Source organism: Mytilus galloprovincialis, chromosome 4, assembly GCF_965363235.1.
Source record: "Mytilus galloprovincialis chromosome 4, xbMytGall1.hap1.1, whole genome shotgun sequence".
NCBI classification, from domain to species: Eukaryota; Metazoa; Mollusca; class Bivalvia; order Mytilida; family Mytilidae; genus Mytilus; species Mytilus galloprovincialis.
The window spans coordinates 27,587,281-27,615,109 of NC_134841.1; the positions used below are offsets into that span (position 1 = coordinate 27,587,281).

Here is a 27,829-nt window from a genome sequence, read left to right on the forward strand (position 1 = left end):
ATTCTGATTATAAATTCTCATCTTCATTATTAATTAACCATATCAGCTTTTGGGTAGGGTCAAGATTTTTAAAATTCTTGCAGCAATTATTTATCATTGTTATCATGTCCTTTGGTCCGATAAACTAACACAGTTGAAAAGAAAATGTGTTTCATATTCGACCGCATTACTACAACATCTCTTACATATTCTATTGTGTTAACAGACAAGCAAGTAAGACTTCGGGGTTCAACATTAATAGTAAAAAAATCCGATAAAAGACTTTGAATGTATATGATATGAACCTCCGAAGCCTTATATTATAGAACTATTAAAGTGAAAAGTGTATGTTGCTTCTGTAGATTACCCGTCTGTAAACAACGGTTGGTAAACAACAGTGTCCCGCCGTACTTTGTAAACTAGTCATAGTACATGCTTATATTTTTACAGATAGGTGTTTTTTGTTTGTGAGAGAGCTGTTTACCTATTCCATTATCATGATTAATGTTCTATTTTTGGTCTCTGGTGGAGAGTTGTCTAACGTTGGCAATCATACCACATCTCCTTTAGTAATATTTGTAAAAAAATGAAGTATCTGAACAATTTCCTAGCAAATAAAGTCCCGCGCATATTTTAGAGACCGGTCATTGACATTATTTATCAGTTGAAAGGGTCGGAGCATTGTAGGGGCGTCAATCATAACTAATACACTACCACACCCTCAACGAAAGATGAATGATCAGTGCTTTAAGCTATAGAAACAATAAACTACACGTATATTAAAGATTTAAAATGGCCCAAACTGTTAAAACAGCCAAAGTTTTAATGTGTCTTGAAAACAATCTGCATTATTTTAAAGTACAATTTTTAGAGACGAAAAAAAATACAGTAGTCCACCTTCATCAACTGAAATCTTTAAACTAGCATGAGTATGGTGAATATAAAGTGTATTGTCCATCTGTGTGTTATTTATGATAACAAGAAGAATATTGCAACTGTGCCCTGGAGCTAGTTAACTAACATACATATTTAGTTTTAAGTCCTAGTTGTGACCTAATCTGTTAAACCATAGATTTTTTTTTATAGAAATCAAATCAAATAATTTTATTGGTGTAAATTCCTATACAGAAATGATACCAGCTGACATTTACAAAATACAAATACAAAAATAAACAAATAAACAAACAAATAAACAAACAAAAACATATTTTTTTTCTCAATGATAAGAGATACATATTATATTTACATTGAGCGGAGGTGTTATTCATACAATATTATTAATTCAAGCTATTACAATAAGCTTTAATACTATAAAAGCTCTTTACAACATTATGTTTGCTTTAAATGAATGTTCAAATCATACATATCGCTTATTCCAGCTACACATACTATAGTATACATGTCACTAGTAATTTAATGTACTATTTGTACACGACAAATGATGGGTTGCTGCCTGATTGAAATTCACCCAAATTTTTTTATCTGAATATTTCTTTGACAATCATCATAAAGTTTAGTAGCTGATCATCTGGGACATAATTATTAGTATAAATATTCCCAGGTTTCATCAAATTGTCTTTGGCATAAGTTTCCGAATTATTTCAGGTGTCAGACCACCAATTACTCCCTCCAATTTAGAACGTATGTAAAAGTAGTCCTACTTTGACACAAAATAGTGCTTTTGATGTCATTGTTTACTTAAATTAACCAACAAATTTGCAGAAATGAAACTTTTGGTGAAAGGGAAATATATTTAGACCATTTTGAGCCAAAATTCGCTTGTCTATGAGTTTGCATTAAAAATTCAGGATTAATGCGCTACATAGTACACTAATTTAAGATTTCCAGAAAACCGGGAGTTATTTTGGTAGTACCTGTCTTTTCAAAATCAGAAATTTGTTACAAGACTTTAAACATTGGTTGAAAATTGGCATGTAGGAAGGTGATACATGTACAATTCAGGATATACCTGGTTTCCTTGAAGTTAAACTTAAGGTAAAATATTTAGAAAGCTGTGAAAATTGCAAAATTTGGTTGAACAGATAGGGATTTTTAATTGGTGGTCTGACACCTTCATTTCCGGAATATTAACCGATTTGGTTGAATATTAGTACTACCTTCAATTTCCGGTTCAAATTTTGACCTTTTTTAAAGTCAACAAAGTATTTAGTACAAGTAATAGCTTTTCTAACCAGATGCTCCGCAGGGCGTAGCTTTATACGACCGCAGAGGTTGAACCCTGAACAGTTGGGGCAAGTATGGACACAACATTCAAGCTGGATTCAGCTCTAAATTTGGATTGTGATTAAATAGTTGACACAGCATAGGTTTCTGACACAGAATGAATGTGTTCTAATGAACTTAAAATTTTTGTTTTCTCTTAGAGCAATTCACTATGTTGTTGAATATTAATCCTCTCAAAAAAATGTTTGAAGATTTTCTTTTTTATTTATGAAATTTCAAATGAGAAAAATTGAACCCAATTTTTTTAATCACATTCCCCTTTCCCTTATTCCAAAACTAATCTCAATTAAAATTTCTAATGGAGTTTGCAACAATAACTACTCATTTAAATACATCATAAAATATTAAGATGTAAAAAAACTGCTTGTTATCACTGAATGGTAAAGATTATTTTAATTTATCAGTTGGTAGTAAAAAGTGAATATACATTGTATATTGTATATAACAAAGATTTAAGTTGATTCTGGACAAAGAAAGATAACTCCAATTAAAAAAAAATCTTGCTATTGCACAATATTTTGCAATTAGATATTTCTTGCTTACTATTCTGGACAAAGAAAGATAACTCTAATTAAAAAAAAATTTGCTATTTCACAATATTGTGCAATTAGATATTTCTTGCCATTGCGCAATACTGTGCAATTGAAAAGACTTGCTATTGCACAATACTTAATATAATAATTTTGGATCCTGATTTGGACCAACTTGAAAACTGGGCCCATAATAAAAAATCTAACTACATTTTTGGATCCAGCATATCAAAGAACCCCAAGATTTCAATTTTTGTTAAAATCAGACTAAGTTTAATTTTGGACCCTTTGGACTTTAGTGTAGACCAATTTGAAAACAGGACCAAAAATGAAGAATCTACATACACAGTTAGATTTGGTATATCAAAGAACCCCATTTATTCAATTTTTGATGAAATCAAACAAAGTTTAATTTTGGACCCCGATTTGGACCAACTTGAAAACTGGGCCAATGATCAAGAATCTAAGTACATTTTTAGATTCAGCATATCAAAGAACCTAACTGATTCATTTTTTGTCAAAATCAAACTAAGTTTAATTTTGGACCCTTTGGACCTTAATGTAGACCAATTTGAAAAGGGGACCAAAGGTTAAGAATCTACATACACAGTCATGACAGTTAGATTCGGCATATCAAAGAACCCCAATTATTCAATTTTGATGAAATCAAACAAAGTTTAATTTTGGACCCTTTGGGCCCCTTATTCTGTTGGGACCAAAACTCCTAAAATCAATACCAACCTTCCTTTTATGGTCATAAACCTTGTGTTTAAATTTCATAGATTTCTATTTACTTATACTAACGTTATGGTGCGAAAACCAAGAAAAATGCTTATTTGGGTCCCTTTTTGGCCCCTAATTCCTAAACTGTTGGGACCTAAACTCCCAAAATCAATACCAATCTTCCTTTTGTAGTCATTAACATTGTGTTTAAATTTCATTGATTTCTATTTACTTAAACTAAAGTTATTGTGCGAAAACCAAGAATAATGCTTATTTGGGCCCTTTTTTGGCCCCTAATTCCTAAACTGTTGAAACCAAAACTCCCAAAATCAATCCCAACCGTTCTTTTGTGGTCATAAACCTTGTGTCAAAATTTCATAGATTTCTATTAACTTAAACTAAAGTTATAGTGCGAAAACCAAGAAAATGCTTATTTGGACCCTTTTTGGCCCCTAATTCCTAAAATGTTGGGACCAAAACTCCCAAAATCAATACCAACCTTCCTTTTGTGGTCATAAACCTTGTGTTAAAATTTCATAGATTTCCATTCACTTTTACTAAAGTTAGAGTGCGAAAACTAAAAGTATTCGGACGCAGGACGACGACGACGACGACGACGACGACGACGCCGACGTGATAGCAATATACGACGAAAAATTTTTCAAATTTTGCGGTCGTATAAAAAGCTTGCCGTATTTTAGCTGATTATATTGAGATCAGTGGTTTGTGAGTAGTTTATTTTTATTGGAATATTGCACTTCAAGAAATATGAAAACATGCGCTTTTTTCTACTAATTTGTCATTTTTGGTGTATTATTGGTCTACCCGTGTTATAATGGAAGGAGATTTTATAAAATTGAGAATGGAAATGGGGAATATTATAATAAAATGTATTTTGTGTCTATAATCAACTTGATAAAAATAGCATATAACCTACAAGTACTTTTGAGGATTACTACTTGACAAAATGGACAACAACAGAAGGAAGTGGCGGATCCAGAGGGGGATGTATAAGGCGTACACCCCATTCCCCCCCCCCCCCCTTTTGCTCATTTTTTTTTTTAAATGATTAATCATACTAGACTATGTGAACTTTGCGATTTCCTGTGTACTCTATTTTTTTATATTTATGTGACAATTCTTTACTTATAAAGATATTTTTGGCTGGAATTTACTGATTGTCAAAGTAATGTGATTCGCTATGGTAGAGTTGACCAGTGCTTCGAAAAACGTCACTCAGTTGTTTTGAAATTCAAATTACAGTAACACATTGCTAAGTCTGAGGATGACAATCATGACACCTTCAAAGCGACATAGGATTGAGCAAGAACGTATTGACTTCTATTTAACTATTCACCGAACAGGAAGTAATACTCTATAGACTATAACACTCTCATGAAAAAATTCTGAGGCAATATTATTTACCTACGAGAACATGTTTAACCCCAAATGCCATTGTCATGATTGATTGAATATATAAAAGTGCTGCTTTGCGTTGAAGACTAAACTCCAACCTTTAATAATTTACTTTTATAAATTGTGACTTGGATAGACAGTTGTCTTTGGTACTTACATACATGTATATGAGATCCAGTTATATCTATCTACAAGATTGAGCACACATTTTTTTTGTAATAAATTTAAAAGATAATTATTTCTATAATATCTGATAATATGTATCAGTTATTTGTGATTTTTCATTTGATGTGTACTCTCTGGTAATGTCAGTTTCAGCATGATCAGTTGATTGGTTGTGATAGAAAAAATGGGGCAGTTTGCAATTGTCATGTGCAGGTACACCACATGTGGATCTTCTTTCCCCTCTCATTTATAAAATTGTGCATGATATCTATCACAGAAACGTACCAGAATTTTGGTAAATGAAACACTTGTCATATTAAATTAAAGTCAGGGGTGGAATTAAGAGGGTTTTTCAGGGGGCCTGGGCCATCCCTTTTGTAGGAAAATTTTGTTTTTTTATAGGGAATCACTGAAGCATGACTGGAGTTGGCCCCTTCTTAGGCAGTCAGTGGGCTCTCGCTTATGAAAATTTCTGGATCCACCACTAAAAGTTTGAGTATAGTTAGATAAGAATTTATGACATATTATGTTGAAATTTGCACAGATAATGAATGAAAAATAGAGTAAATTAAAAAATAGGCACTATTATTAAAAGCTTTCCTTGCTTATTCACAAGGACATATAATATCCTCCATGCTATTCCGATCTTAGTTTCTATTCATACATACATGTAGTCTGGTGCTGTTCCAAGTAGTTTTCTTTTTTCTGTTTCTTGAGAAGTATTTCTTTTACCTGTTCAGTCACTGTAAAGTGTTACAATTCCTATTTAAACGCAACACATAAATAGTGACCAAAAAGGTACAGCTATCACATGAGAGAAGCTACAAAAAAGTAAAATGTATACATTTTAAACATTTTTGTAGGACCATGAAAATGGGGTATATAGATAGATATGCATAAAGAGACCATAGAACAAATAAGCAAACAAATTCAAAGGAGATGTACAAGTACATGTAACATGAATTATTATTATTAAAAAAAAGTCATGGCATGGCCAGAGACCCCAAACTTGACAGCATTTGGTGTTGAACAGGTAAAATGTTTGCATTGACAATAAATATAGCCTTTGTTTCACCCAGGTCGCCTTTCCCTAAATCAGCTATATTAAAGGTAACCACATATTTCTGGGCCGGGTTGAAAAATAAATGAAAATGACTTTGAAAAAAGCTTATAGAAAGACACCAAATTTGGTAGACATCTATTAAAATGTTTGAAATAATAAGAAAGTTGACAAGAAATATGCTTTTTCAGATAATATACAGACTATTGCAGTCAGCCGCCTGAAATGTTTGCTTATACACTTTGCTTTCCTATAATGATTTAAAATCAGTGTGATAGTTTTCATGAAGAACACTGAGCGTACAGGTATTATGACGAGATAAATGTTGTGTTACATGTATCTACCCAAATAAGTAAAATATGAAAATTCTTGCCTCCAAAACCAGTGATTGATCTCCTGATTTATATCTCATCACTCTATGCAGATGCTGTGTGAAAAAAAAATTGACTAAACAGTATGCTTCTATCCATTGAGTTGATTTATTATTAATTATTTTGCTTTGAATACACCTTATTGCTACAATATGAATATGTCCACCATTACAAACTGTACATGTACATCACAAATATTCCATGTAAAATTTTGATGTTTTAATACAAAATATATGATGCCACAATGGAAAAGTAATTGTTGTACGGACAGATTCTTAGGTCAGGTGGGACAATAAGGGGGAAGGGGGCGACTTCTCCAGTCATGCTTCAGTGATTCCCTAGATAATCAACCAAATAGTAATGTTTGTTACGAAAAAATATACTAAGTGTAAAACCTGATGATGTGAATAAATTGAAATCAGACATATCAAATAAAATTTTCAGTGCTTTTGATATATCAATGGGCAATCTGATGAGTTAAGACTTTTTTGACTGATTTTTATAGTTCGTTCTTATGTTGTACTGTTATACATGTACCACTGTCCAAGGTTTGGGGGGGGGATCAGAATCCCGCTAACATGTTTACCACGCCACATTATTTATGTATGTGTCTGTCCCAAGTCAGGAGCCTACAACTCAGTGGTTGTTGTTTGTTTATGTGTTACATATTTGTTTTCGTTCATTTTTTTATATAAATAAGGCTGTTGGTTTTCTGGTTTGAATTGTTTTACATGTCATATCAGGGCCTTTATAGCTGACTATGTTGTATAGATTTTGATCATCATTGACCTATAGTTGTTCATGTCTGTGTCATTTTGGTCTCTTGTAGACAGTTGTCTCATGGGCAATCATACCACATCTTCTTTTTTTATAATGACTGCTGATCACCACTGTGTTCATACTGGGACTATTATGGTCCAACAACCAGTGGCGGATCCAGAAATTTTCATGAGTGCAGGCCCACCAAATTTCCCCAAAAAGGATTGCATGCCCCCTGGCCCCCTTCTAAATCAGTCTCCTGACAGCTACAAAGAATAAATTATCAGGTACGAGTACATCAAAGATCATTAAACTATCTACCCCACATGCAAACATCTATTTGGGAGTTCACTGTATTGCAAGTTTTTTTGGGGGGTTCGAAGGATCGTATAAATCATTGCATTGGGGGTCATTGTCAAAATATAGAGCTAAAGATAAATTATATAATTTGCAACAGCTGACACTATATATATATATAGTGCACTGAAACCCTTGCAAATAACAATACAGTGTCAGTGGTGCTTGGTGTAGGCTTCTTTGCACATAAGAAACCATATTGCTCACCTTGTAATTTTTGTGTTCTTCTAATAAGTATCGTCGGGTTTGTTTATTTACACCAGAAATCAATGAAGCGATGAATGCTGGAAACGAAATTACATCTTCGGTAAATTCCATGATTCTAATATTTTCTAATCAATATGTCCAAGCAATGAAAAATAAATCGTTATTATTTTTATACATAGAGCATACGTTTTATGTATTTACTATTTAAAATCTAAGCTTACGAAGAAATCTAACACAAAAGTATCTCAATGCTCGTCGATCTCAATCATTTAACCGTTTTAATACGCAGTTTAAAGTGTAAATTATACGCATTACTGTTCTATTTTTAGAGAATAGCAATAATACATAAATGTACAGTTTCTTAACAAAATAGCAACATAATTACAAGATTAAATCACCACATTGTCACAAGATTATATAATCTGCACCAAATTGACAGTTTGTCGTGAGTTATCATCATAACTAATCACTATAGCAAATGAACACTTTATCATAATATGTACATATAACCTAGTATCATGATTTCAATCCGACCCCACTTACGGACGCGTTGAACATATAATGCATGCCACTCATTAATAACCAATCAGACGTTAAAAAGACCTTCATTTCCCAAAAAATCATTCCGGAAACATCCGCGAAGCAGTATTTATAACCAATGAAATAACAGAAATATCGTTAACAGATTTACCCGAACCTGACGTTTAGCCTCTGGTCATACGGTAACAAGCCAAGGTAGATTGATTTTCTGTATCTGTATCTGTATGTAACATCCTTTCTTATAAAAGTTTAAAATCTTTGGAAACAAACAGTAGTGTGAAAACAAATGTAAGCACTCAATAGCTGTCATTAGTTTAAAAGTGGAAGTAGTAAGTGAAGTGTATAAAAAAAATTTTAGAAACACAATTAAAAACATTTCGATGTGGTGAAGGCCATAACAAACTATTTGCATACATGTAACAACAAAAGTAACCAGAAAAAAAGAGATCAAGTACTTGAAACAATAAAAATAAATAAGAAGATGTGGTATGAGTGCCAATAAGACAAGGCAGTGTCTGCGCGTACCCGCATGCGGGTACGAATAGTCAAATTGCCAGTCTTGGCTGCGCGTACCCACATCCGATTTTCTATTAAAATGCCATTGGATCGGGAATGAAACGTGAAATATATACGGAAATTATCGATAATATAGGGATTTCGTGTAGAACGAGTGAAGAGTATGAAAAATAATATTTTCAAATTGTATTTATTAAATAATGATACATAATAAACATTGCAAAATTAAATGCACAATGATGGAAAATGAAACTGTACATTCCCTGTAAAAGAAAACATGATAGAAATTAATACTATTATAAAATTTAAATGAAAATTTTAAGAATAAAATTTTAATAATTCAAAAAAATACCCATATGATCAGTGATATTTTAAAATAATCTTTTAGTAAAATGTAAAACAGAAACTGAAATTTTAAAATATATAAAAATTCTAAAATTTAAGCTTGAGTTTATAAAAATTAAAGAAGCAAGTAATGATATCAATTTAAACCAATTATAAAAGATTCATGTAACTAATTAAGGTTTTGTCCATCTTTAGTTACGCCAAGTTTAATGTGGAAAGGACATTCCATTTGGAAAGTACTGAAATTAGACATATCCTTAATATCACGAACGATTTACAATACAAAAACTATAAGTAATCGACATTATAAAAAAACTTAAATGAAACGTGGCAAATTCGATTAAAAACTGCAATTTAAAACAAATACCTTGTATTAGGCCTTTTTCCTGTCGAATTTGTTTGGAATTGCTTCCCACCATGAATGCAGGAAAAATTTATTCTGTTGTACTTTAAATCTTCTTTAATTTTTGTGCTCCCGGTTCTTCTTTCTTTTCTCTGCGGCTTCTATAAATTCTTATATACAATTGTATGAAATATATATGTGTATATTTATGAAAATTCTGAGTAGTTTTAATCAATTTATTCACTAATTGCAACAAATTCTGTATATATTTCACGTTTCATTCCCGATCCGACGGCATTTTATCATAAAACCAGATGTGGGTACGCGCAGCCTAGAACGGCAATTTGACTATTCGTACCCACATGCGGGTACGCGCAGACACTGCCATAAGACAACTCTCCTTCCAAGTCACAAAGGACAAGGTACGATAAGCATCAGAGAACGGCCCCCTAATTTCGTTCAAATTAAAAGTGACCTGCCATTAATTATAATACATTATTTTTAAAGTTTAAAACCTATATTTTTGTAAACATCAATATATTTTTCAACTTCCGCTGATATTATTCATGCTCTGTTGCTGTAAAGACCTCAAGATTCGCGAAAAGGCCAGAAAAATGGCAGTTTCTAAACCTTTTTCTGCATTTTAAACTATGAGCGTACCTACGACCCACGATCATATTTATACCAGACATTCCTTGAACATAAATGTTGATGCAGTTCAAATATTTTAGTGGGTCGTAAGTACGCTCATAGTTAAAAATTCAAAAAAGTGACAAAAATCGTCGGTAGTTTTCATTGAATCATTGAAATTTTTAACCGAACTGCGGACCGGAGATGATTTCCGGTATTTACTGGATCCGACGGAAATGTATTCATGGTACGCTATAATAATGGCTAGTTTCTTCAGGACGAAAAATAAACATATTTGAGACAGGAAAACAGGCTATTCCTGTATAATTCATTATTCTTGAATTTAAAGTGACATTTTAGCAGACCGTCGAAATTTGACCCAAAATTAGATGTGACAAACTTCAGAGAAATTCTGGGAACGTAATTGTGAATGAATATAATAACTGGTTCATACTCAAACAGTGCATATACTTATTTTGTTTCATAATTGACGAAATCGTCGCCGTGGAATGTTTTAATCTCCGATGATACTTTTGTGAAAAGTGCTTTCTTTCACGTCCGCATTTCTACCAAGTATGGCATGCCAAGTTAACATTTTAGACAATCATTTAATATAGATACAGATGGCGATGGCGAAATAAACTACAGAACTGTGAATAATAACATACATAGATTATTCATATGACATAAGAAAACACCATGTGACAATTTTAATTAGTTAAGTATAACAATAATCAAGATTAAACAAAACTATCCAACACTTTTATGATCTAAATTATGTATCTTGAGTTATGTTTTGGTCATGGTGTTGAATTTATTGGACTTATTATTTGTAATTGTCACCCGCCTTCCCGTTGTTCTATCTTGACGACAACGCGTGCTACTTCGTATTTCTTGTTTGCAAATAATTCTCTACATATCTTTCCATTAAAATTTGCATGCATAAAGTATTTGTCACTGGACGGTCAGGAAACAACATTCAATCAATCATATATCTTCTTAAATAACAGCACTACATGTAGAATGAATTTAAACATATTCAAAAGAATAAAAATAAGTATTGAATATGAAAGGAATAAAACGCATCATAATTAAAGATATCTTGATTGTAAGACGTGTGTTTCGCATACAAAAGACTCATCAGTGACGGTCGAATAAAAAAATGTCAAAAGACCATAAAAGGCTCAATATTCTGATTTTTTTTTTTGCGATATACAGCTAATAAAGGTTATTTATTCCTGAATATATTATCCGTAGTTTTTGCAAACAATATAAAGTTTTGTAAACAGTTAATTCATATAATTGACTATTTCAATAATAATTCATGTTTACACAAAGTGCTAACTTTTGGACATCGTGTTGCTGCATGGGTTGTTTGTTTCATTAATTTTTATTGTGCTATAGCTAAAAAGGTTACAGTCCACAGTAAGACATATTACCCTAACTTGACACTCCGATCCAGCTAGTCTTTGTTCTTACCTCTTAATGCCAATTGATTAACGGAAATCAGCAAATACTAATTTTTGAGACTTAGGTTTGACCAGGCCGGTGTCAGAACCCACGATATCAGGCGTTTTAATTCATTTATTATATTTATTTAATTGTACAATGAATTAATAAAAGGGTGCATACTGTAAGAATCCATCTTATATAAATCCGCGCTTAAACATACACATCCATCCAAAAGAAATAACTTTTGCAACATATATAGAAATAGAAAGATGTGGTATGAGTGCCAATGATACTACTCTCCTTCCAGGACACAACATGTAAAAAGTAAACAATTATAGGTCAAAGTACGACCTTTAACACAGAGCTTTGGCTTACACTGACCAGCAAGCTATCAAGGACACACAAGTGACTAATGTAGCAATTCAAACAGGAAAACCAACGGTTTAATCTTTTTATAAAAAAAAAAACAAACTGGAAACGAGGAACACGTATGAACCACAACAACCACCGAACAGGTTCCTTACTAGTTGCAAACAAACACAGCATGTGAAAACGTTTAAACAGGCGACAACCTTTACCCTAACCCGAACTTATATACTTTTATTAGTAACTTGCATGTCCAATTATAACAGTTTCTGTAGTTCATTTTGATAAACAAATTACAAAAACACAAAAACAAAACGAAACAATACAAAATGCAACTTAATCACATACATGCATTTTACATGATATTTCACAAATCATTTGACACTGACAGGAAAATGAAAACATTTTTCGTCATTGCCAGTATCCACATCATAATTACAGATAACAAAAATGTTCCATAGATATAGGAAGATGTGGTGTGAGTGCCAATGATACAACTCTCCATCCAAATAACAATTTATAAAAGTAAACCATAATAGGTCAATGTACGGCCTTTAACACGGGGCCTTGGCTCACACCGAACAACAAGCTATAAAGGGTCCCAAAATTACTATTGTAAAACCATTCAAACCATAGTCCATTTCATCGTGAAAGAAACATCAGTTTATTCTGTACTCAGTTTTCACTTGTCTTTGTCAATTTTCCCTGGCTTCCAAGATGAAATGAATGGATACATTATGTTAAACATAACTATTCTTCTTCTTTTTTGGAATTTTATTCTCATACACACTTGTCCGGGTCTACACTTATTTAGTTTTTATACATTGACTTATGATATTTGGCATACAGTGTATAGCCATGACTCAGATATCATAACAGTCTAATATCAGTATGACATTTACCGTTGATCTCAAGGTACAATTAATTGACCTTTAACTTTCATGGTTAAATGATTGTCCAACCTTAAACCATATATATATATTCTTACAGGCTATGCCATTTTTTTTTACTGCACAATAGGATTAATTTCTTAGGTCAATTAATGCCTCGTTAATAACTTCAAAAATGATTTAAATCCCCCCCTCCCCCTTTTGCCTTGATAAGTCGTTTCTAATTCACTATAAGTTTTGTACCCATGCAGAGGACACATTCCTATTCCAACCCCTACATCATATTAATTCGTAATTGCCTGGATTAGACATTTTATTCCACACAATGTCTGTATATGGTACAAATCACGTCTCTTTCATTCCATTAACTGTTAAGTATCTTTGAAAGCTGTTCAAACTCATCTCAAATTATTAAATCCTATATATTCTTGTTTCATGAAAAAAACTTTCACATTGAAAGTCAAGCAAAGGTGTTGTAGTGGTCTACAATTTAAAAAAAATGTTTGCTGTTGCTAAGCAAGATGTGGGATTCTATACTCGATATAGAATTCGTCCAAAAAGTAATGATAATGTAGATGTTTATATTATAGTGTAACACCGTATTAGGAAGTATATTCCTAAAAAAATAACTAAGTTCATACTTCAAAAAATATAAAGAACCTATTATTGCATGGTTGATATGCACTTGTTATGTATCTTAGTTGTTGATCAGCGTGTAGTGACCTACAATTGAACTAAGTGTTCATTTCTAACTAAACATGTTCACAAACAGACAATCTGCATTGCATTCCATTTAATTTGTTCAATATAATGACTAATTGATTTGTAGTTGGCTTTAATTCAAACATCTTTTGCTGTTGCTAAGCAACACTTGTGTTGCTATGCTCAATACGAAATTTGTAAAGAATAAAAAAAGATGTATATGAAAAAATATTGGAAGGAAACTTCAAATGGAAAGAAATATCTTCAAACAACTGCTTAATTCATACTTAAGAGTGGCAAGCACCAATTTTTTAACCGTTGCTAGGCAACATTTCTGTTGCCAAGGTTGTTTTAAGCATATAATAAACACATTCAAAGGGTATTTTCATTTGTGACTTCAAGTTCTTCTTGGACAAACAATATTATTTGCAAATATTTAAATTTTTACTGATAAAGCAATTATTATGTGATAATTTTCATTCTTAATAAAAACCGTTGCTAGGCAACCTTCCTTTCACCGGAACACAATAAAATCATTATTTTTTCAAATGTCTACACTAAGACCATCATTGATATCAATATAAACTTATTTGGAGAGGGGGCCAAAAATAGCCCTTATCATACCTTGTCCTTTATGTATTAAAAAGTTTAAAAAAAGTAAACAATAATATGTCAAAGTATGGCCTTCAACGCATGTACAAATGTACAGAGTATTAATTTTAATATTTTTTGATTTTTCACAGTCTGCGCCAAAAACTCTTTTGACTACTAGTCCGATAACTAAATATCAAAACTTGTCCCTATAAACCTATATAAAATTTTGAAAATTTTCACTAGCCCGAAACAATATTTACTAGTCTGGGGCATCGGACTAGTGGCTAACGGTGCAGACTGTTTTCATGCCTTTCCAATAACCTAATTAATCAATTTTTTTTTTTCACTTGATACATTTATAAATATAGTTCTATAATATTTTTAAAGCGCCATCTACAATACAATAAGTACAAAGGAGAAACTACATTAGGCCACAGACCACAATTAATTCCTCTATATGTTCTTTATAACCTTTTGCATCATTAAAAAAATTGCACCATGCACTTTTGTCCAATTTTTTGTGTGTGTAATGTATTGTCCTAGTCCAAATATATATCCAAAATTCAGAAAGATTGAAGCAATCACTTTTACAAATTTAGCCAATACACATCCATACCCCTATTGACAAGTCAAGAGATGTTCCGAAAACTGTAAATATCACCTTTTTGCACTTGACCTAATCACTCATTCCATATCAAAATCAGTTAAAATACAACCTCCAAAAATTTATTTGACCTCTCTTCTTTCATTTCCACCCAAAAAGATTTAAGGAATGAGTGAGGAAAGGAAAGAAAAAAAATTAAGGAAAAATACACTCTAATTAAAAGGAACTATATTCGTGGACAACGAAAAGCGGGGTCATTAATTGTGGTCTTGGGCCATTAGTGAAAATAATTTTACAAGAGAGGATAATTCACAAGAGAGATTACTCTGTCATCATGACAAAGATTGAAGACAGAGCCTTGAGAGTAAAAAAAAACATTTATAGAAATTTTAATTAATACAATTTAGAAAAATATATGGAGGTTATGTACAGGGTATTTTTTCATATTATTGTTTCAAGCATTTGTTTAGAAGTTTCCTTTTCAAGATGAAATGCTTTATTTTGACAGAATAGGTGTTATTGATGAGAATATATAGTATTCTTTTAAATCCTTGTTATACCAAGTAAGAGGAATCTGTTATTGTACTAGCTATGGATGACCAGTGCTATGATCTCTGTACCAAGTTAGTATCACAAAGTTACATACAACAAGGAAAGCAGGCAAAACTAGTCCACCAGAAAAGGATTAAACATCTTCTTCAACATGTAAGTGGGCAAAACATTAATCTGATTCGTACTGGAAATGTTGATGGCTATATTGCCAGATGTTCACAAAACTTGTTACAAATGTATGTGTGTTAACCTATTATTTATCAAACAGATTTGAACATGAGTAGGATGTTTCAGTTAAAACAATAAATTAAGAAAGGGGTACATATCATTATAAAGTTCAGACTTAAACCTTACAATACATTACTTACATAAAATTTCTAAACAGTTTTAATAAACAGGAACATTTTTCTATGCTTAGTGTTATTATGCATATTATACATGCATTGTTGTAGAGAAAGATACCAGAGGATGGATGGACAGATCAGACAATTGAGTTATTGTTACAAGAATTGTCTGTCATGGATAGTAATAATTTCCCAGACAATTGTGGAGTTGGGGAAAGAGAGGCCAGAATATTTTCATCTTTAGTGGCAACCAGACATTACAGGTATAAAGCCCTTTTAGAAGTTCGTACTGAGGGTTTGGATGGGGTTAAATGATTAAAGAATAATGCCCTTAAAAATGAAGATTAGAGAATAACGGGCAAAAAAAATGAAGATTAGAGAAATGCGTGGTGTAATTTTTTGAAGATTAGAGAAAAAAGGGGTTAATTTTTTGAAGATTGGAGAAAAAAAGGTTTAATTTTTTGAGGATTAGAGAAAAAAGGGGTGAAAATTAAATGTTTACAGAATAACAGACCATCCCCCACCCCTCCATCCAGACCCTCAGTACTGACTTTAAAATGAATAATTTACATATATGTTATTCCCCTTTCTTCCAATCCAATAGTAACCATTCTCTGAATAACCATAGAAAGTAGTGGATATGAAATTGTTTATTTCTTCATTTACCAGTATACAAAGATTTTCAGCTTATAGTAGAGTTTGGTTAGTAGAACTTTGAAGTACATGTCTGTTGGAAGTAAAAACACCATTAGTAGTTCAATGTAGCAAGACACAAACTTTAACTTTTTATTACTTAAGAATAATCTTACTTATTATTATTGCTCTTCATTGTAGATAGAGAATTAACTGGTATCAACTATTAGTTTTGAGTAATAGTCTGGGATTAGAAAATGACTCGCTGGAAATGGTTGTTTTGTTGAGTCTGCTATATTTTGGTCTGGGTACTGTGGAAGCAAAAGCCTTGTACTGATATGTATTTTATTCATATTGATACGACCAGATTTAACAAAAGTCCAAACTGAACGGAATCATTTTCTTACTCCAGTAATAGTTGTTATATTTATAATGTAAAATTAAACTGCCCAAATTATTACTAAGTCTTTGTATTTTTCTTCCAGATTTGGTCATGGAATTGGAAGATCAGGGGAGATAACTGCTATTCAGCCTAAAGCTGCTGGTTCAAGTGTTATGATGAAACTGACCAACAGTTTGATGTTAGATGTGATCAAAATATCAGGTTTTTACAGGTGTTTTATAAAGTAGTAACCTGCTTTGCTTATTTTTTTTTTACTGTGCTTCTTTATCAGTGTATTATTTTATTGATTGTCAAATGTCAAATGAATCTTGGTTCTTGCAAAATTTTCATACCTATATTATCATAGAAATGAATATTTTTTGTATTCTTAAAAGGGTTCTTTTTCATGCATTACTAGTTTCTCATACAGAAAATCATTGTTTGTGGTTTTTTTTATTTATAACGATATTTAGTTGGAATAATAATTTACGTTTTGTTTAAAATTGTCTTTTGTGCAGATTTGAAATTAACCTGAGTTTTGCTGCTTCTGCAAAGAAGAATATCATGCATTCTTATTTTTACTGTAAAACTTGACTGCTATTTGATCAAATCTATTTCCAAATAAAAATGATGAAAATGTAACTATTTTTTACATGTTATGTGGTAACAATTTAAAAAAGTATTATATAATTAATCCATAAAGATGAACCAGTGTTGTAGTATTTAAGTAGAGACTCCTGGAGTGGATAACTTGGTATGGAAGGTGGTAAAAAAATTGAAATGAATGCAAAACTAAAATATTTGAAATTGACAACAATACATCAAAGTCTGCAATTAAGCTGATCGATGTGTCTGCTTCTGTGTATCCATGTGTTTGTCACAAATACTTTTGCTATATGAATTTAAATGCATTTGGAATGAGCATATATTTCTATAACTTCTAGATAGTGTAGCTACAAGGAAGAATACCATATTCTGAAAATCAGGGTTAAAGGCTTGGTTAAATGCTTCTATATCTGTGCATATATACAAAAATCATTCTCCTCTCTTACTACAAAACCCATTGAAGTTCTTGAATAAATCTTGGCATTGATATTCACTAGTGTGTCAATTACGCAGTAATAACTATAATATTGAAAGTTGGATAAGTTGATAACACTTGTTGAATATATAACAAATATAAAAGGTGCATAAGTAAAGCTTTTGTCCTTTTGCAGCAAAAGCTATTGTTGAATAGCTGATTATTTCTAAAATTGAATCCCAATTTACCTTTTTACATGAGGTAGGCCTTAAGTGATGTCTCCATTTTCTCTAGTTGCACTGTCTCCTTTCCTGTTTTAAAATGGATAATTCTTTTCATCATGCTCAAGATTCTTTTGATCTGAAAAAATATCCATACCAAATTTTCATATGAGGTTTTAGAAAAGATATGATAGCAGATTACAGCTATTTGTTTCTCAATTTATGTAGTTGTAGTATAATGATGTTCAACAACATGAAATTATCTGTTACAGGAATTCAGTCAGTAGCATCATGTTTTATTGTTCCCATGGCAACTGGAATGAGTTTATCTTTGTGTATGTTGACCTTTAAACAGTCAAGGTCAAATGCCAAGTATGTGATATGGCCAAGAATAGATCAGAAATCGTGTATAAAATCTATGATAACATCAGGTAACTGTTTCTATCTTATTTCAATGTTGTATAATTCTTCAGTTCCAAAGGCTGAATCTAAAATAATTCCAGTATAAGACAAATTATGTTAGCTCACCTGGCTGAAAAGGGTCAAGTGAGCTTTTCTCATCACTTAACATCCATTGTCGTTCGTTAACTTTTACAAAAATCTTCTCCTCTGAAACTTCTGGGCCAAATAAAACCATACCAAATTTGACCTAAATCATCTGTAAGGTATGCTGTTTTAAAAACGCATTCGATAACCCCAGCCATCAACCAAGACAGCCTCCATGGCTTAAAATAGAACATGGGACTAAAATGCAGTTTTTGGCTTACCATTACCGTATATCTCTGGAACTAAAGCATTTAGAGCAAATCTGACACATGGGTTAAATTTGTGCATCAGGTCAATATCTACACGATCTATCTGTCCTGAAAATTTCAAAGGCATCAGAATACCTGTAGTTTTTATCTTGTAAGTTATTATCTTGAATATTAAAATAGATAGGGATAAACTCTAAACAGCAAAATTGTTCAGCAAAGTCATGAAAGTAAGATCTACATATAAGTCAACATGGCCAAAATTGTCATTAGACCCAATAAAGATTTACTGCATTTAAAAGTAAATTTTTCACAATTTTCGTAAATTTTTGTAATCTTTTACACTGTGCTTGAACTCTATGCTTGTGTAATGGAGTAATATATGACTTATTTTTACAAAGTTCTTAATTATACAAAAAACAAAAATGATGGATATAAAAAATTTTTTTTTTTACATTTACTAAATAAAAGTTAAATTTAGATATGGAATAGTATGTCAAGTACTCAGAAAAAAAACTAGTATCCTAAGAAAAAACTAATCTCCACCCAGATTTATTATGATAAGATCATCTATTTTTTGCTATGAGTCATGTATAGAATAAGGTTATAAAGAATGAATGGAATTTTATTTTTCTCTATTTCCTGTAAGGTCTTTTGTAAACAACAACCTACACCATGATTTATTATTATATTATATGGGAATATTCACCAAGTTGAATGTGGGGAGTACATGGAAGCAGATTATGATAAGATCTTTTTTGTTTGTTTATAAAGATTGAAGGATAAGCTTCTTTTTCTGAGAAGTAAAGCTGATGAAGAATAGGGTTTTTTTCCAAATATTTCCTTGTAACTCTATATCTGAGGGCCTCAGGGAAGATAAGAATAATATTATGGCTAACTGTGAAACCCTCTTTAAATAAAAACTAATTGTATTGTTTATATAATTATTATCATTTCAATTAGTGTTTCCAGTAAATATTTTACAAATGATTTAGCTACCGGTATATAATGGTGTTATTTTGATACTTAGAATTTGATGTTGTCAGGGTTTGAGCCTGTAGTGATAGAGAATTGTATGGAAGGGGACGAACTGAGAACCAACCTGACAGCAATCCTAGAAAAAATAGAAGAACTAGGTCCAGACAATATTGTATGTGTCATGACAACTACCAGCTGTTTTGCTCCAAGGGTACCTGATAGGTGGGTTAAAACTTAGGATAACAATAAAAAAAAAAAAGGCAAAATATATACCAAAGAGATATTCAAACTCACTAGTTGAAAATAAACTTACAATGCCATGGACAAAAAAAAACAGACAAAGAATAGTACACAAAAATAAGAAATTTTGCTTGATCCATCCAAAATTAACATAAAAATGATTTTCAAGTATTTGGACATATGTTTTATGTAGTAAAATGTATGGTCCTGTAATCCATTTTCTTCTAATTTTTCACTTTTATAGATTAAATTAAAAAAGGAAATGAATTCATGAATTCAGTTATACCAAGCATACCATATCTTAAAGTTTTGTAAAGTAGAAGATATATTTAAATTACAGTCCCACTTGATGTAAGTATTAAAAAGAATATTTCATTACATTTGCTTTTTTTCCTGTTTTCAGAATAGAAGAAATCTCAGAGATTTGTAAGAAATTTGAAGTTCCACATCTTATAAACAATGCTTATGGTTTACAATGTACAAAGTGTACACACCTTATACAACAAGTAAGAATATGTTTACAGTATGTTAAAAGTATGAATTACAGAACATAATCTATACAACGATTTAGATACAAGGAAATATAATACACTTATGCATATATGCAGTTGTTTTACTGTTTAGACCATAGACATACTGTAATGATATCTTACGTTAATTATAAAAAAAAAAATACATAAATAACAAAATTGCTTATTAAATGAAAACATCTACCAGTATGTCAGCTTCAAAGTTCAGTAAAAACAGTATAAATGTCAGTTATGTCAAAATACACCATGCTTCACAAGTTAGAGCAACAGTTTGGTTCACATTTATATAATTTATCTTTTTTTAGGCAAGTAGAAAAGGTAGAATTGATGCTTTTGTTCAGAGCACGGATAAAAATTTCATGGTTCCAGTCGGGGGATCAATTATAGCAGGGTTTGATGCTAAATTAATAGAAAGTATCAGTAAAGCTTATCCAGGTAGGACTTTTTATGTACAATGTATAGGGAATATCTAAAAAGGAGTAGGTCCAGTAAGACCCCTTTTTGGCCCCAAAATATAGCAGTTTTACAAAATTGTTAAAATGTAAACTTTTAGTTATTTATTGGAAAGTAGAATGCTTCTGCTACATAAATATGGGCTGTTTTTGACAATACAGTGAACATATATCAGGTACCAGCATCATTAAGTCATGCTAAATTACGGAAATCTTCACAATTTAAGCATTTTAGTTAAATTTTAAACGGTTTCCGCATTTGTGTTCATTCTTTAATATTGAAATGTTAGTTGTATTTGATGATAATACATAACATATTTAAAGGTTGAGGATGAACACGGATGTGAACACAAAAATCAAAATATTTGAAAAGTGACAATTTTTTGCATATTTGATAGCTTTTTCATATCTAACCTAGAATCGGAGAATTTTTTAATGAGTAAATCAGTTAAAATCTTTCACATAAACTAATTGAATCAACTGAAATACAGACATAAGTGTTTAAAAAGTGTTCAAAATCTTTCGTCAGATGAATATAAAATTGAGGCCAAATTCGGCCCTTACCGGACCTACTCCTTTCAAACACTTTTTCACAATGTTGCAAAGTAAAGTATCTGTGAGCATTCTTCTGTCCTAAAAATGTAAATTAATTCTTTTTGGACACACCCTTTTCTAGTCAAAACTGTGTTACAAAGGAAATTTCAAACAAAATTATTTGAAAAATATGCGGATTTTGATTTAAAAACCTCCTTCCTACAACATGTGTTCTCTTTGATCTCTTGATAAACCTTAAAGTACATTTATATTGGTATAAGAAAACCTCCTTTTCTAATTTTGGAGTTTTTCTGGTTTTCAGAAGGTACTTGAATGTTCCGTTCCCTCTTCAGAATTTCTTATGTATATCACATGGTCACATAGCTGCGGAACGGTAGCTCTTAGGTCCTTATGTTATTTTTTTACTATTTGTGGACCGTAGTCTATGGTCCGCAAATAGTAAAAAAATAACATAAGGACCTAATAGCTACAGTACCGCAGCTAATGGTCACATGTAATTCAGATTATGTAACATCGATACATCTGATGTTTTTTAAGTTGGTTAATATAGCTTTTCTTATTATTTTAAGTGAAAGTATAATATCCCATAATAATTACATTTATACATGTATGTTTCATCAAAATCTGTAATTTTCATTGGCTGATAACAATTGTAAGGCAATCTTGTATCATATTTTATTTCTGTATAAAATACAACAGCTACGACGGCATATGCTATTCATGGAAACACTTTTTAAAATAATGCATTAAAAAAAAATACAAACACAAAGTTTGACTCTTAATTTCATGGTTCTAGTGTAAGAAAGGAGTTAATAGAATTGAATGCTTCTTTTGATAATTTGATAGGCAAAGCCTTGATCATGAACACAATTTTAATATGATTCTGTGCTTTATTCAAAATGTGCTTCTGTCAACGCTGTTCTACCCAGATATAATAATGAAAAGAAGCATTGAACCCTTAAATAAATTGTTGCTGCATACATTTTATAGGAAGAGCATCAGCAACACCAACTATGGACATGTTTATAACCTTTTTAAGTATGGGCAGTCAGAAATACAAAGATTTACTGAAGGAGAGGAAAGAAAACTACCAATATCTGGCATCAAAATTATCTGAAGTAGCATCAAAACATGGAGAGAGACTTCTTCAAACTCCTCATAATGGAATTTCAATGGGTAAGACAATTTTCTATTGAAAAAAGACACAGAAGTTTTAAAATGAAATAATTATTATTTCAAGAATTAGTAGTTATGACATTGGTTATTTTTTCATTTCATTGTATTAGACTTAAAAGGATGGCAATACTCTCAAATTATTGTGATTATATCAAAATAATTCTAGGAAATTTTCATACATGAGTGATTGATTAATAGATTGCTTTAAAATTCAGAATCTTTAGTCTAATGTACATTGAAGCTTACGATGTTCAAAGATATATTTAACTCAATTGAAATAGGATGGAAAACAAAATTAGCAAAGACTGACACTGAACAAACATGGAAATTCTGCTTGGTCAGCAAATTTAACCTCCTAAAGACACAAGGCTTTCAATATTAAAGTTAACTACCCTTTAAGATTTGAGCCACTTAGTGCGTCACTGGCCCCTTAAAAGGTCTCAGGGCTAATAAAGTTACCTTGAATCTATACCATGACAGAGACAGAAAAGAATAATAGCCAGTTTATTACTCTTTTTCTTGAAACCTCCAATAAAAAATTGAGATTTTTTTATATTTTACAGGAATGAGTTTGTCATCAGTAATTGTTAAAGATGATAAAGATGTGACGGAAATAGGGTCCATGCTTTTTACAAGATTTGTATCTGGGACTAGGTAAATTGTGCATTAAATCCTGTAGGAATCTAATGTATACTCATACTGTCTACAAATATACCGTATTAAATTTTATATAAAGAAATAATTGGATATAGGTGTTTGGTTACATTTGTTTTGTTTGAATGTTTTTAAAATAAAAATTATAGGAATTTGATCATCTGCTGGGTCAAACAAAAAATTTTGAAAATAGTTTTTGTTTCCTGTTCATGCAGCATTTAGAAGTGACAGCAATGATTTGTTGGCTTAGAGTCAGAATGATGTGTCCAGCTAGGGTCATATGTCTTCTTGCAGACTGCTACCTTGTGAATAAGCTTTGTATTAAATCTGGTTCAGCATGTTGTACAATGAAGGCTTCTTACTTACTCTTTATTAACATGTACTCATCATAAAAATGCATTTAATGACACTGGGCATTAAACAGCCACCAACATTCTTCTTTTGGGAACATATTATTTTCAGTAAATTATATTAGATAGTACTTAGGATTCATTATTATTCATACAGCTTGTTAGGTTTGATAATAGGAGAATTAGTTCTTTGATTGTCATGTTTTACATATATATTTGGTGGCTCTTACTGTTAAGCTATTTTTATTTGAATTATTTTCTAAAACATGTTATTATTTGGGATAACATTGTTTTACATATATGTTTGGTGGCTCTTACTGTTAAGCTATTTTAATTATGGCCCCGCAACAAAGTTGTCGGTGCCATATAGTTTTACCCTTGTCCGTAATTACAAAATTTTGTAATTCTGAAATTTTGTATTTCCGAAATTCCGTAATTCATTCATTCCGTCATTCTGCAACAAACCATTACGTAGTTTTTTTGTAAACGCCTTCAGATATTGGGCTGATGAGTTACAGATCAAGTTTAATTTTTGTTCGGCTCCACTAACTTTTGCCGAAATTACAGGCTTTGGACTTTGAAAATTGTTGAAAAATCACAATTTTACAGACTTTTTTTCTATATGCCTCCACCTTTTGAGCCGATTTTTGATATGTGAGACTACCATCATGTTTGTGTCCAAAAATCACAGTTATACACACTTTTTTTCTAAACTCTTTCACATGTTGGGCTGATTTTTGGTATGTGAGTTAACCATGATCAAGTTTAAGTTTTGTTCCGCTCTGCTAATTTTTGGGGAAATTACAGGCCTTGGACTTTCAAAATTGTTGAAAAATCACAGTTATACAGACTTTTTTTCTATACGCCTCCACATTTTGAGCTGATTTTTCTTATGTGAGACTACCATCATGTTTGTGTCCACATGTGTTATTGAATTTGCAGATTTTTCAACTTTTTGAGACAGGGCCATTCATGTCACTTTGACACATCTAGTTTGAATTATTTTCTAAAACATGTTATTTTTTTGGGATTACATTGTATTTGAAATTAGCAGACATTTTACCTGGATGAATTGATGGCTTTTGATTATCAAAGGAAGTTTTCATTTCCTACAGCCATTGTTATAAAATATACATGTCTTTGTCCATAAATCTTCTTTATATGTTAGTTATAAAATAACTTTAGAAATCCTCTATGAATTTTGCAGGGTTTTCACTGACTTCATTTAGTGCTAATAATATGAACACCATTTCAAGAGAAAAACAAATAGTCTTCTCTTGTCCAAACTAAGTGATCAGATTTTTGGAAGAATATGGATTTTTTCTCATTTTAGTTATAGTTGTGTACTTATCCTTCAAATGTATTTGCTAGCTTATCTTGCTTTTTATATTTTCCAGAGTTATAAGCAATTCTTCTACAGACTCAACAATTAACGGACTGAAAATAACGAACTTTGGAGCCCATTGTGATAAATATAACTGTCCATACCTAACTGCAGCAGCCTCTATTGGAATGACCAGGACAGATGTTGATACATTTATAACAAGACTCGATAAAGTGCTAAAAAAATATAAGTCAACTGTTGGCTCTGATGTCCTGTCTGTAGAGGGAAAAACATCCAATGATATTCCATGATACAAGGAGAAAACATCCAATAATATTCCATGATACAAGGAAACACAAGCATACTGCAATAAACAAAAGGAGAACCTGTTATATCTGGTTATAGGACCAACCCTTTTATCTTGCACCTGACATTATTTTTTTAATCATGTGTATTAGAGATCTGAAAAATGCATGGTGTTGAAAAATTATTGACAATGAAATTAATCAGAATAAATAGACAGCAAGTTTTATTTATATTTTTAGCTCACCTGACCGAAAGGCTAAGTGAGCTTTTCTCATCACTTGGCGTCCGACGTCCGGTGTCCGTCGTCGTCCTGCGTTAACTTTTACAAAAATACCAAATTCAACCAAACTTGGCCACAACCATCATTGGGGTATCTAGTTTAAAAAATGTGTCCGGTGCCCCGCCAAACCAACCAAGATGGCCGCCATGGCTAAAAATAGAACATAGGGGTAAAATGCAGTTTTTGGCTTATAACTCAAAAACCAAAGCATTTAGAGCAAATCTGACTGGGGTAATATTGTTCATCAGGTCAAGATCTACCTGCCCTGAAATTTTCAGATGAATCGGACATTTTGTTGTTGGGTTGCTGCCCCTGAAATGGTAATTTTAAGGAAATTTTGCTGTTTTTGGTTATTATCTTGAATATTATTATAGATAGAGATAAACTGTAAACAGCAATAATGTTCAGCAAAGAAAGATCTACAAATAAGTCTATATGACCAAAATGGTCAGTTGACCACTTTAGGAGTTATTGCCCTTTATAGTCAATTTTTAACCATTTTTCGTAAATCTTAGTAATCTTTTAGAAAAATCTTTTCCTCTGAAACTACTGGGCCAAATTTAACCAAACTTGGCCATAATCATCATTGGGGTATCTAGTTTAAAAAATGTGTCTGGTGCCCCGCCCAACCAACCAAGATGGCAACCATGGCTAAAAATAGAACATAGGGTTAAAATGCAGTTTTTGGCTTATAACTCAAAAACCAAAGCATTTAGAGCAAATCTGACACGGTAAAATTGTTCATCAGGTCAAGATCTATCTGCCCTGAAATTTTCAGATGAATCGGACATTCAGTTGTTGGGTTGCTGCCCCTGAAATGGTAATTTTGAGGAAATTTTGCTGTTTTTGGTTATTATCTTGAATATTATTATAGATAGAGATAAACTGTAAACAGCAATAATGTTCAGCAAAGTAAGATTTACAAATAAGTCAACATGACCAAAATGGTCAGTTGACCACTTTAGGAGTTATTGCCCTTTATAGTCAATTTTTAACCATTTTTCGTAAATCTTAGTAATCTTTTAGAAAAATCTTCTCCTCTGAAACTACTGGGCCAAATTTAACCAAACTTGGCCATAATCATCATTGGGGTATCTAGTTAAAAAAATGTGTCCGGTAACTCGGCCAACAAACCAAGATGGCCGCCATGGCTAAAAATAGAACATGAGGTTAAAATACAGTTTTTGGCCTATAACTCAAAAACCAAAGCATTAAGAGCAAATCTGACAGGAAATAAAATTATTGATCAGGTCACGATCTATCTGCCCTGGAATTTTCAGATAAATCGGGTAATCGGTTGTTAGGTTGCTACCCCTGAATTGGTAATTTTGAGGAAATTTTGCTGTTTTTTTGTTATTATCTTGAATATTATTATAGATAGAGATAAACTGTAAACAGCAATAATGTACAGCAAAGTAAGAACTAAAAATAAGTCAGTATTACCAAAATAGTCAATTGACCCCCTAAGGAGTTATTGCCCTTCATAGTCAATTTTTAACAATTTTCTAAAAATTTGAAGATTTTCAATAACATTTTCCACAGAAAGTACTGTTATAGATAGAGATAATTGTAAGCAGCAAGAATGTTTAGTAAAGTAAGATATACAAACACATCACCATCACCAAAACACAATTTTGTCATGAATCCATCTGTGTCCATTGTTTAATATTCACATAGACCAAGGTGAGCGACACAAGCTCTTTAGAGCCTCTAGTTTTTTAATTATGATGTGTTTATAATTTGTATGCAATAATGTTTGAATTTCCTTAAACAATACTTGTTCATATATGTCATATATCTAAATATATACTACTAAAATAGCTAGGTCCAATTTGTTAGCCAGCATGGTGTAAAACAACGAAACAAGCATTCAACTTAATATATAACTATCTTAGGACAGTGGTGTTGATTAAAAAATTCATCCTATGGGCCCTTTTGTTTTCCACATAATTAATACTACCAATAAATAACAAGTTCTGGGTCGAATCAGATACAGATAACAATAGTATATATCACATCGTCGCTGGGCTTCCAAAATGTTGTATATGACTTTTTTGGCTAAAATTACTTTTTGACACCAATGATCTGGGCGGGAAGAAATCTTTGGTATTACAAAATAGCATACAGTTAGACCAATCAAAATGTGTGAAATAAGACATATTACAAAATTGCCAATGTCAGTTGTTTGTATTTGTTTGCTTCCAAAATTTTGTATGAAAACTTGAAAATCGTTGTATAATGGCTTTGGGAATAAAATAATTATACATTTATTTATTTCTGTGAAAA

General features: G+C 31.6%; 1 protein-coding gene across 3 annotated transcripts; it reads left to right on the plus strand.

The window, feature by feature from the left end:
- Positions 1-1,701: 1,701 nt before the first annotated feature.
- LOC143071758 (O-phosphoseryl-tRNA(Sec) selenium transferase-like) lies at positions 1,702-27,363 on the plus strand. 3 transcript variants are annotated; one of them, XM_076246313.1, is made up of 11 exons: positions 1,702-1,974; positions 15,383-15,498; positions 15,798-15,952; positions 16,808-16,926; positions 18,219-18,377; positions 19,745-19,898; positions 20,320-20,422; positions 20,752-20,881; positions 22,444-22,629; positions 23,193-23,283; positions 25,031-27,363. In XM_076246313.1, the coding sequence occupies exons 2-11, from the start codon at positions 15,385-15,387 to the stop codon at positions 25,266-25,268; spliced, it is 1,449 nt and encodes a 482-aa protein (XP_076102428.1). In that variant the 5' UTR covers positions 1,702-1,974; positions 15,383-15,384; the 3' UTR covers positions 25,269-27,363. The 3 variants fall into 3 exon arrangements, with proteins under 3 accessions (XP_076102428.1, XP_076102427.1, XP_076102426.1); XM_076246312.1 differs by lacking the exon at positions 1,702-1,974 and adding an exon at positions 8,530-8,573; XM_076246311.1 differs by lacking the exon at positions 1,702-1,974 and adding an exon at positions 8,537-8,639.
- The last annotated feature ends 466 nt before the right edge of the window (positions 27,364-27,829 follow it).

Coding starts and splice junctions, on each gene's coding strand:
- LOC143071758 (XM_076246313.1), top strand. CDS start 15,385: ATGGATGACCAGTGCTATGATCTCTGTACCAAGTTAGTATCACAAAGT. Junction 16,927..18,218: donor AGATGTGATCAAAATATCAG/GTTTTTACAGGT, acceptor TATCTGTTACAG/GAATTCAGTCAGTAGCATCA. Junction 20,882..22,443: donor TATCAGTAAAGCTTATCCAG/GTAGGACTTTTT, acceptor TACATTTTATAG/GAAGAGCATCAGCAACACCA.